Source organism: Vulpes vulpes, chromosome 5 (assembly GCF_048418805.1).
Source record: "Vulpes vulpes isolate BD-2025 chromosome 5, VulVul3, whole genome shotgun sequence".
In the NCBI taxonomy this organism is placed as follows: domain Eukaryota; kingdom Metazoa; phylum Chordata; class Mammalia; order Carnivora; family Canidae; genus Vulpes; species Vulpes vulpes.
The window spans coordinates 124,261,554-124,274,175 of NC_132784.1; the positions used below are offsets into that span (position 1 = coordinate 124,261,554).

The following is a 12,622-nucleotide window of genomic DNA, read 5'->3' on the forward strand; positions in this document are numbered from 1 at the left end:
TGAAACTGGACTGCCTTCTGAATCCAGGCTGTGTTGACCATTAGGTGAGTGATATTAGGCAATTAATTAACATCTCTGTACTTCAATTTCCTCATCTACGAGCTGAGATAAGAACAGCACCTGCTTCATGGAATTACTGTGAGAAGAATATGGATTAATGGGTGTAAACTACTCACAAGAGTGGCTGGCATGTTTTCAAAAATATTAATGGTATAGTTGCTATTCTCCAAACTCTTTTCCCTGGTAGTTTCTCACTAACTTTTCTTGTTCGATGACTGAAAGATCTCTTTCCTTCCTTTCTTCCTTTTTCCCTTACCCTATCCCTTTTTGTCTCTTCCCTCTTCTTCTCCTTTCCTTCCTCTCTTCTCTCTGTACCCCTCCTTGCCCGTGGGATATTTTTTGGGGGGGGCGGATTTACATCCAAGAAGTTTGGATAATTAAATGTCTCTTTAAACTTGAGGCTTACTAGTCACTCAAAGACTAATCAAATATAAAGACAAACCATACTGATGTAAGATCTGACTACTAAGCAGTTCTCTGAGTGAAATGAACACTTAAAATGTAAATGATATCTGGGGTCTCTGGGTAGCGCAGTTGGTTAAGCGTCTGACTCTTGATTTTGGCTAAGATCATGATCTCAGGGTCTCTTGGGATCAAGCCCCATGTCAGGCTCCATGCTGATTGTGGAGTCTGCTTGTCTCCCTATCCCTCTATTCATTCTCTCTGTCTCTCTCTCTCAAAAAAGTAAATTTTTTTTAAAAAATGTAAATGATATCAACAGGTTTCATAATAAAATTGATAAATAATTTTAGTTACTGATCTATTTAATAGATCTGTACCACTGCAGCCAGCAACTTTATCCTCAGGCCACCTCTCCTCAATGTCTCTCACTTCATTATTTTTTAAAGAGAAAGGCTGTAAACAGATGGCCCAAATGACTATGTGGCTAAGTGGTTTATCAATAAAACCTGATTTAGTCCAATAGTGTGCCACTTACTCTTCTCTAAGAAAAGCATGCATGGCACATTATATAATTGTCTTGGATTTTAGTTCAAATGATCCATAATTCTTACTATGGGTTTTTTTTTATAGAATTTTAAATAGAAAACTGGGTTTTAAAATCACAGAGTGTGCATCATACATTTGATGTACTAATATCAGATTATAAAATTAAGTGCAGTGTCAATTTAATTGCCAGCTTTAGAGAGACCAGGTATATGGTAAATGATAAATATTAATTGCTTGGTTTCCTTCAAATCCAAGATGCCATCAATTGTAAGACAGAAAAAATAAAATTAGGACTGGCAATTATAGTTGTAAGATGCCATCATCAAAGGTAAGATGCAACTCTACTTCAGAATTTCCAAAATGTAAAAAAATCTGTATCTAGGGTTAATGAAATGATCAATGAAATATGATATTGTTATTAGTTATTAAGAAATATATTGAGGGCCTTTTATTGTCCACAGTTTCAGCATTGAGAGCTATTAAATACATAAAAAAAGTATACATAATCCTTGACCTTGGGAGACTTAAAGTCCAGTTGAGGGATGCCAGGGTGGCTCAGTTAAGTATCTGATTCTTGATTTTGGCATAAATCATGATCTTGGGGTAATGAGATGGAGCCTAGTGTTGGGCTCCACACTGGAGTCTGCTTAGGATTCTCTCCCTCCCTCTGCCTCTCTCCTGCCATTCTAAATAAATAAATAATTTAATCCAGTTAAAAAAGAAAACACATGTGGAAAATTGATAGGAATTAACTTACAACATGAAAAAGTTATATAAAATATATTATGGAAGTACATAAACATGGTTAAAGTTTAATTTCTAAAATGTAATTCTTGCTCCCTTAAAAAATGACAGTTTTGGAGTGCATGGGTGGCCCAGCTGGTTGGGTGACCAACGCTTGATTTCAGCTCAGGTCATGATCTCAGGGTAATGAAATCAGACCCCACGTTGGGCTCTGTGCTGGGTGTGGAGCCTGCTTAGGATTCTTTGTCTTCCTCCTCCTCTGCCCCTCCCCTCCTGCCGCCCCTCTCCCTCTCTGAAAAAACAAAAAGAAAAAAAATGACAGTTTTAATTTTGGGAATTGAAAAACAAATTTGGGAGATTAGTCAAAAAAGAGAGAAACATGGTATATTTACATTCAAATGCCACAGGTTTTGCATTATTTTATTTTTGTTTAATATTCAAAGTTAATGTTGAACATTAACAATCTCCTTCAAGTATTCCTGAGCACATACTAATTACAGATACTAACTTATGTAGAGTTCTACCAAGCACATCATAAATACTGGAGAAAGAAACAAAGGCAAGCAAGTGCAAGACTTAGTTTAGAAAATTTCAAATAAATTGCTTCAGTGACCCAAGTCCAATCTTCAGTGTTCCTGGACTCTCTCACAAACTAATTAGGAAAAGAGATCAATAGAAGCATGGTGCTCACACAGGAAGCAGCTACTCTATGTAACATTCAATACAATCATGGCTTACAATAAACAGATTTAACCATTTATTGAGAATGCTAAGGGGCACCTGGGTGGCTTAGTGAGTTAAGCGTCTGCCTTCAGCTCAGGTCAGGATCCTGGGGTCCTGGGATGGAGCTCTGGATCCAGCTCCCTGCTCAGCAGGCAGTCAGCTTCTCCTTTTCCCTCTGCCCTTCCCCCGACGGTCTGCTCTTGCTCTCTCTCTCTCTCTCTCTCTCTAATAGATAAAATCTTTAAAAAGAAAGAATGCTGAAATATGCAAGCTGCATCATCAAAATTTTATTGGGAAATATGGGTGAGAGTATACAAATTTCTTTGTAGTAGGTAAATATTACTTCTGACCAAACTGTATTTTTCTAAGAAAACATTGTTTGGGTTAAGACTTATAATACCTAAGTTATGGGGTGCCTGGGTGGATCAGTTGGCTAAGCGTCTGACTCTTGATTTTGGCTCAGGTCATGATTTCCGCGTCCTGAGATTGAGAATCATGTTGTTGGGCTCCTTGCTTTGTGGGGGGCCTGCTTCTTTCCCTATCCCTCTGCCTCTGCCCCCATCCCTGCTCAGGCGGCACAGGCATTCTCTCTCTAAAATAAAAAAATAAATAAATAAATAAAAAATAATAAATAAATAAATAAATAAATAAATAAATAAATAAATATTTTTTAAAAATACCTAAGTTATTTCTCAGAAGAAAATAGTTTCAGAGTCTGGGAACAGTGAGGCCAGAAGCCATCAAATATCGCCTTTAAACAGACTCAATTCAAAACTATATCTACTTGGAAATAGGCAGTTGTATACTGCTGACAATAGATTTCCTTTATGTTCTAGCTTTCAAAAAAGTAATTCTTGTTCTAAATGAAGAAGTTATGCATGGCAAGAATTTAAATTACCCTTCCCAGTGCCAACACGAATAAGATAGAGCATATCAAACGAGAGAGTCTGAGATCATTATTATAGTAAAGGAGAACACAACACTGAACATCATTTAATTCAAGGGTCATCTTCTGTGATTTCTATATATGAGATGTTGTACCAACTGTGGGGAGAATCACAAAGAAATAAAAACGTATCCCTGTTTCATCTAATCTAATAGGAAAGGCAAGAAACGAACTCAAAGGAGTATACAGGAAAATATAATCAGCATTATAATAGAGCTACAAACAAAATGCAATCGTACACATCACTTCTGTTACTGATATCTTGGAAAGCTTCATAGAAGAGCTGCATTTTAAACAGGTTTTAAAGAACGGGTAGGACTTTAATAATTGGAATTGAGAGGAAATCACGTTTGGGGCTAAGGAAAAAAGTATGGAGAAAGAGAAAGTCATGCAGTGTTTAGGGAGTTGTGGGGAGTCCTGTAATTTGTGGCCACAGTGAGAAATCAAAGAAAAAATGATACACAGCCAGACAGAGAAGACTCTTCAAACCCAAGCCAAAGGGCTGATCTTCAGGAAGGAGGTTTAAGTCCATCCAAGTTCTGAGTGATCAAGGGTTGTGTCTTAGGAAGATGAACTAGACAACAATATGCGGGATGGACTGGAGGACGAATAGGCTGGAGGAGAACAGATTACTTAAGAAGCTACTATTATCATCTTAGCAAAAGGTACTGGATGGAAAAGGTTCAGGTATGAAAAACTTTTTGAAAGATAAATGATAGGATTATATATCAATCATTTGGGTAGGATTAATCTGATATGTGCAGCTTGGGTCACCCGGAGGATAGGCAGAAAGTATATAACCAGCGATGTGGAAGCCACAGGAACACTTGACACTGAACTGAATGTTATCAAAGGGGAAGGAAAGGTAGTGGCAAATTTTACAGTATGCAGGTTTTATCAATTTTGTTGTCTGAGCAGAAGGTTCAGAATAGAAAACCATTCAAGAAAGCTTCCAGCTCTCTTTTGCCTGATTGCCCAAAGAACCGTTGTTCTGAACCTTATTGGCCTTATTCCATTGGCCTGCTCATCCATTAAACAAATATTTAGTGAGTGTTTACTGAGTGCCAGGGACTGTTCTAGACAGTTGGGGCAAGTCAGCGAACAAAACAGGAAAAAAAATGCTTGCCTTCAAGGAACTTGCATTTTAGCAGGAAGAGACAGACAATAAATAATATACATAATTAAATAAATTAAGTATATTATGTGTTAGAAGTAAAAAATGGTATTAAAAAAAGAGAAGACTAAGAGGTATGAGGCATGGTGATTCTGGAGCAGGGGTAAGGGCATAGTTTACATTGAGAGATGTAGCAAGCCTTTCAACCATAGTGCACTCTTAATATCTAAGGACGCTGTTGGGACATTGTGACATTCCCCAGCTTCCTCTTAATGAAAACACATGAGAGACTCATTAGGTGTCTGTATAGACTCCTTGACTTCTCACCAACATAAATCACCTAAATGATCACATTTCTCTCTTGGCACTAACGGCCAGAAAGCTGAACACTAAATCTGTGATCTTCCTACAAAACACACATGGAGCCTCATGGCATTTTTTGGTATGTTCTGAGCTTTCATTTCCCTACTGCCTTGATTTCTTCACATCCATTTATCTCATTGTGTATTTTGTCAGTGAAAATCCAACTTAGAACTTAAAATATAAAAAATATGCAAAAATAAACGGCTAAAGTTATCTTTATGATTTTGACTTTTTGACACCAAAATTAGTGGCTTTAAGATCAAACTGGTTCAAATCACATTTAAATAGTTTACCCTCTATGTGATCCCACAAGATGTACATTTGCCTTCCCTACTGGTCACAAGACACTTCGGGTACTTACATGAAATTCACGCAGCCAGTGCCTGCAGGTGGAGCAATCCAGACGAAGCTGAGGTTGGTTGTGGGTAGATGACTCACATGAGAGGCCACCACACTGCACATAAATTGGTTACCAAACTGGTGGTCAGACATGATCCCTGAGAGACAGGAAAGAAGAGAGAAGTTGTTATAACAACAACAAAGTGTTTCTTATCATGGCATTCACAATATATTCTGGACATTTTTCTCACACGTTAAGATTCATCATGTTGTTTGGCTGCCCTTGTAAGTTATGCCATTTTCCATGTTCTGTTGTCAGAAGGATATCAATCATTTAAAACATTTTTGTTAAGGGGTAATCTACTAATTTCATATTGCTATAATCTTTGCTTTGCTTTGATTCTGTTGATTCATCTTTATCCATCACCTCAAAGACCACCAGGACCACACCTACAGTACAACAAGGCTGGATTTACTGGAAATGTTTACAGCAAATGAGACCAAATATTATTGGGGACTGGGAAGTATCTCAGTATGAGGATTTTAGCAGAGGCTTGTTAAACTATTTGGGTTTGTATTAGGTTATTTTAGAGATTGAGCTGTCCTGGGAATTTCCTGATTTTAGTACTGAAAGTCCTGCATCCTGGGACCCCCTAATTCTGCTGGGGAGGTTACAGGGATAGTTGGTTTTGCTTCCAGATTTGGTGCTATCAGAAAGTGGGGGCAATTTTATCACTGAGTACCTTAATAATTTTTACCTGGGAGACATGAGGAATGGCATAGGCTGAAGTTGTGATCGATAAAAGTCGTTAGCATGGAGAGGGGGATGGCCATTTTTGTGATTTGTACCATGTTCTCACTTCTGCTGTGTTCCGGTATGATTACAAAATGGTCATGGTTTGGGCTTAAGCCATCAGTTTCAAGGTGGCTTTGTCTAATGTTGATGTTCTGTAAAACTGCTTATATTCCACATGAGAATACCACGGCCTAGCTGTGAGCGCCAGGCCATCTCCCAGCTGAGCTATCAGGAAATGCTTTTTTTTAAAAATATGATTTTCTTAGGTTTACCTCAGATATAAAATATTAATAACTCAACAAGAAGAGACAACTCAATTTTTAAAAAACAAATAGGCAAAAGACCTGAAGAGACACCACACCAAAAAAATACACAAATAGCAAGTACATGAAAAGATGTTCAACATCATATGTTATTAGAGTATTGCAAATTAAAACAACACTGAAATGCCACTTCACAACTATTATGGGCACAGTGACAACACCAAATGCTGATGTGGAAACAAGAACTCTTATTCACTGCTGGTGGAAATACAAAATGGTATAGCCACTTTGGAAGACGGTTTAGCATTTTCTTACAAAAACAAACATACTCTTACAGTATGATCCAGCAATCATGCTCCATAGCATTTACTCAAATAAGCTAAAGATTTCTGTCCACACAAAAACCTGCACATGGATGTATATAGAAGTCTTATTCACAACTGTCAGAGCTTAGAACCAACCAAGATATCCTTCAATAAGTGAATGGAAAAATAAACTGTGGTACATCAAAACAATGGAGTATCTGTCTATTTAGGGCCCAAAGGACATGAGCTACCACGCCATGACAAGACATGAATAAATAAATGCATTTTATTAAGTGAAAAAAGCCAATCTGGAAAGGCTACATATTGTATGATTCCAACTATACCAGATTCTGAAATAGTCAAAACTATAGAGACAGTGAAAACATCACCAGTTGCCAGGGGTTTGGAGGGAGGCAAGGATCAATAGACAGAACAAAGGTTTTTTTTAGGGCAGTGGAACTATTCCGCTTAATACTACAATAGTAGATACATATCATTTTATATTTGTTAAAACACATAGAATGTAGAACATTAAGAGTGAATCCTAATGTAAACTAGGGACTTTGAGTGGAAATGAGTCAGTAGTAACAAATGGAAATACCATGTCCCCTCCATTCCAAAGTTACTGTGAGAATTAAATGATCCAATACATATGGAGTACAGTATCCCCCCCATGTTTGGATAGATGCCCTTCCTATATGTCATTATAATAGTCCATACATGCTTCATCATAGCACTTGACCTGTAAGGACTAGGTCTTTAATTTTTATATTCCAAGCAATTATCACAATGCCTGACACATCACAGATACTCAAGAAATATTTTTCCGAATCAATACAAGAATGATTTAACTAAAGAAATTAAAAGCATGAGAAAAAATATCACACAGGTTACATTACCTAGTGAAACAGAATCTTCTGGAATAAAAGAATAGGTCATACTGGACAAAGAAATAGAAAAATAGGTGTATATTTTGACATATCCTAACGATGCCCTTTTCCTCTTTGAAGTTTTTATTTTTTTAAGCTATGCCTTGAGACAAAATTCATCAAGCCAGAGAAACCACAAGGTTAGGGAGGATAAGAAACTCCCAGGGAAATCACAGAGTGCTGCAGGAGACTCAAAAGCAATGACTCAGGAATTGCCACTCCATTCCGGTTGGGCATAAAGCAGAAATCCTGTGTGTGTGGAAAATGACACATCTGTAGGAGTCAGCCTGACCAAAAAGGAAAGCAAAAGTTCCAGCCACAATCAAGTGGGAAAAGAAATGAATCAAACAAAATAAGGTTTCAGGGTTTCACAGCCTTGGTAACAGGATTCACATTCAAATATCTCCCTATTCTTCAAAACCCCTCCTAGAAAGTGAGTCAATGTCTAGGCTGCATATTACTTCACGGCAGTTTATAAAATAGCTATATTGTTGTTAATTACATCATGCCCTACTCTGGGTAAATATACCACAGAACAACATTCTTACAATCCAACAGTCTGGCATAGTAGTTCCCCAACAAATAAAGGCTGGTTCCTAGAGATTCTGAGTTCACTGGTTTGGGATAAAGCCTGGGTACTGGAGTTTTAGAAGCTCACCAAGCAAATCCCATGTGTGTAGCCAAGAACATGCATGAAAAATGTGTCTTAGTAAAATGTTATCCAGGCTTCAGGGCTTAGAATAATATGGATATGGAACCAATACAGCAGCTTGAAAGTATCTAGCAGTGTCTTACACAATGACACTGATAGTAATAAAAAAAATTTTTTTTTAATATTATTTATTTATTTATTCATGGGAGACACACACAGAGAGAGAGAGAGAGAGAGACAGAGACACAGAGAGAGGGAGAAGCAGGCTCCACGCAGGGAACCCGATGTGGGACTCAATCACGGGACTCCAGGACCACACCTTGGGCCAAAGGCAGATACTAAACTGCTGAGCCATCCAGGGATCCCCGTAATACAAAATTTTCAATCCTTTACCCACTACTCCTAGATCCACTCCAACATGTATTCTGAGGGCCTTATTATGTACCTTCAAATATTATGAGTGTGCAGTGGTCTTTGCTTTTTTAACAAAGGGCCCTAGCATATTATTATACTGCTACCACATTTTTAAATTTTTAATTCAAGTATTATTAACATACAGTGTTATATTAGTTTCAGGGGTACAATATAATGATTCTATACATTGCTCCATGCTCATTACAATGTTTTTATTCCCCTTTATCTATTTAATTCATTTCCCTGCCCACCTCCCCTCTGGCAATCACTAGTTTGTTCTCTGTATTTAAGAATCTGTTTTTTCATTTTTTTATTTGTTCATTTGTTTTGTTTCTTAAATTCCGTATATGAGTGGAATCATATGGTAATTACCTTTGTCTGACTTATTTCACTTGGTTTTATAACCTCTAAGTCCATCAATGTTGTTGCAAATTGCAAGATATTATTCCTTTTTTATGCCCAACATTCCATAAACACACACACACACACACACACACACACACACACACACATGATATATCTTCTTTACCCACTCATCTATGGATGGACATTTGGGTTGCTTCCATATCTTAGTTACCACATTTTAATTGGCATTTTCTTTGAAAATATCTAAAAGTTGGCCAGAGTTGCAGTGATTAGAAATCTATTCATCTTAATATCAACCAGCAGAAAAACAAAAAACAGTATTTACAGAATACTTGTTTTGGATCAATCTATTAGGCCCTGGGGAAATACACAGAAGAAATGCACGACACGGTCCCTATCTCAAAATGACTTGAGCTGGAAAGAGAAAACTAGAGCAAACTGACATTCTAAATAAAACATCTGGAAACAAGTAGGTGCTAAATGAACTTGTATTTTAGAAAAATTATGAAATAGGAGAAGAGTGACTAAAATAAACAATTATAATAATGATTGTAATAATATTTATTGAGCACTTATTCTGGCCTGGTGCTATGTAAGCGTTTCATGAATAGCAACTTATTTGAGGCTCTTACCAACACTGTGAAGTAGTAGGGTTCATTTTACCTATAAAGACCCTGAGATGATGGAGATGAAAGAACGTGCTCCTCGTCACAGAGAAAGTGGAGAGTGTAGTCTGGATTTAAACCAGTGCCCTCGCCATCCAGTCAGAAACGGAGCTATTGAAGAGGAGCTGGAGCTGTCTTGAGGGAAAAGCCAAGGTTCCCATGTTTGTTTTTATTTACATGAGGCAGCAGAGTATAGTCAAGAGATTACCCTGTCACACTGCCACACACCTTTGTATGACCTTGTCAGGGTGTACTCTCTGAGTACAATCTAAATGAATAGAAGAAAGATGGGGGCACGTCTCACAAAGGCAGACATAATGAGCAGAGGTGCAAATATAAAATGAGAATGGGGATAAGGAGAGCAGTCCGACTCAGCTGCCAGCGTACTATAAACACGATTTACTGCACCTGCCACAATGATCTTCTTAATGGCTTGTGTCACGAAAGACATATACCATCTAATTAACATATGTGATTTGGGAACCTATTCTTGGGATAACTGAAATTTGAATTTGATAATGAACTTAAATTTACGGTGGTGCCTTCCCTGCTGCATGTTGGATAATAGGGTACTTATTGAGTTTTTAATATTACTTGAAAAAGGGAAAACTGGATCTATAATAAAATTTAATTTCATGTATCTCAGAGAGATATATGCTTATTATATGTGTATGTGTGTACCATAGTAATAACAAAGATTTTATTTTCATTGTTGTGGTTTTACGTAAACTCTCATACAAAAAAATTTCATGTGGAACTTCTTAGAGAAAAAAAGCTGTACTTTCCCAAGTATATTATGGACTATGAGAGAAAATAAGCACTTCCAGAAGTATAGCTCTCCTATCTAACTTTGGGCAAAGAAAGTAAAGTATAATTTCAAACTCCGAAGTTCCACAAGATTGATAACTTGTCTAGCAAGATTTCAAAGTATCCATGTTGCAAACACATTTTCCTTTTGAATACTGTGTATATATATTTGAAAAAAAGAATATTCACAATCTAGCTATCATTTCTATATTAGAAAAAGTCAATATAACTTTTTGACATAGTATGGGTGTTTTAAATTCAGTAAGTCATTCAAACCACTGGATATCTAGTTTAAAAATACCTGCCTTCTTAATGATCACTGCAGTTAAATGATAGAAATCTGTACCAGAGTTTCCCTTATCCACATTATACTTCTGCAAGATTAGGCTCATGGTGTCTGTAATTGTTCTAAAGTTGCTTCCATGATTCCTTTTAAGACAGTGATACACATTTCTTTGCCTTCTGGGATGTCATTTTCCTTGACAAGTCTTCAGTTATTTTAAGTTTGTGACTAAACCTTGTCTGAACTCTATTTTCCCACAGGAATACTATTCTATGCTTTTAATGTGCACACCTTGGATCTTCAGAACTGTAACTAAAACTTCTATAATTTCCTCCATCTCTAAAACAAAATGTACATATTCTCATAAAAATGTAGGCCATTCACTTCCAAGAAACACACTGAATACTTTATTACCCAAAATAACCAATATGGTGGAGAAATTACACATTTATGTTGGTTTTATTCAATATTTTGTAGACTAAAGATGTGGTTTACTTAAATCTGTTTAGTTTGTAATTTGCCATGGTTAGTGCTAAAGTGGGTAAAACATGTCCTGGTTTATTTTTCATGAATTTCAAGCACTAAGATATCTGTGGATGAGATATTGCCAAAGAAAGGGCAAGTACATTAATGTTACAGATTTTTGTTTGTGGAAAAATGTAACCTTCATATATAAAAATGATAAAAACTTAAAAGAAATATTATTTTATCATTTTAAACACTTTCAGAAAGTACAGTAGAATGTACTGTTGGGAAGTTTTAGTAATTAGATAACTTATGTCTACATAAAAAGCAGGAGAGAAGACAAATGTTTAACATGAGTTCTATTTCCTTTTATTATCATTTTATCTTTCCTTAAAAGGGATATCTAAAGGCTTCCACCGATTAATAAAAAATAGACCCTTCTGCAAATCTAGTTTGGAAAGTTAGTGTTCTACTGTAAGTGAATAAGGGAAAATGAATTACAGAGTCCCTCTTAGTCATTTGTAAAATCTTTTCACTTGATTTAAATATGAATAACTGTTTGCTTACAGTATTTGACTTGTCTATTATTTGCCTTCTTTGCTAGGTCAATGTACTCAAACATTTCAACGAGGCTAAACATGTTTTTATACTCCGAAAAGTAATCACAGAACTTTCTGAAAATACCCTTATTGCAGCTTATCTGTGAAGCACCAGGCTGATCAAAATGGATATGAAAAGAACAGCTCTCAAGTAGTGCTACTAGATAATGAATAGCTTGTGCACACATGCTCACATGTATACAGTGGGTATGTGTAATTTTTAGAAGATTGATTTAAAGGCATTTGGTTTCAGGTGTTAAGTCAAGAAGCAAAAAAGCACTAAAACCTTTTAAAATCATGCTGAAATTGTATGTCTATGGGCATAAGTTAGAAAATGTATGAGGATTCCATGCTATTTCCACACCTCTTGTCAGTTACACAAAAAGATCTTTTAAGCCCATCTGATTCTTTCCTCACTTGCTGCAGTTACCCTCTCTGGCCCTCTCTCAGCACTGCCATTTACCAAATGCCTTCTCCATGCCTGGTGTTTTCACCCTATTTCACGCCTTACTATTGAGGGGGCAGTAGTGAGGAAAGATTGAGGGCAGAGACCCCAGAGGCAGTCTGCCTGGGTTCAGATCCTTGCTCCACTACCAAGAAGCTATGGAATCTTGGGCAGGTTTATTACTCAAAAACTCTGTTCCTCAGTTTTCTCTCAAGGAAAGTGGAGATGATAGCAATGGGGTGGTTGCAAAGATCAATGAGTATACAGCACATAGCACTATATGTGTTAAACATTACCATTTCCATTCTGGAGATCAAGAATTATCAAGAACCAGTGATTTTAAGTGACTTGCAAGGATAACAGAGCTAGTGAATGACACTTGAACACCTCTATCTT

General features: G+C 36.7%; 1 protein-coding gene across 3 annotated transcripts in view; it reads right to left on the reverse strand.

Annotated features, from left to right (window-relative positions):
- The window catches only part of RELN (reelin), a 478,955-nt gene that overhangs the window by 335,225 nt on the left and 131,108 nt on the right, over positions 1 to 12,622 (reverse strand). For all 3 annotated transcript variants that reach the window (XM_072759913.1, XM_072759912.1, XM_072759911.1), the window contains exon 3: positions 5,260 to 5,395. In XM_072759913.1, the coding sequence (XP_072616014.1) occupies positions 5,260 to 5,395 (136 nt within the window). The remainder of the gene's footprint in view (positions 1 to 5,259; positions 5,396 to 12,622) is intronic.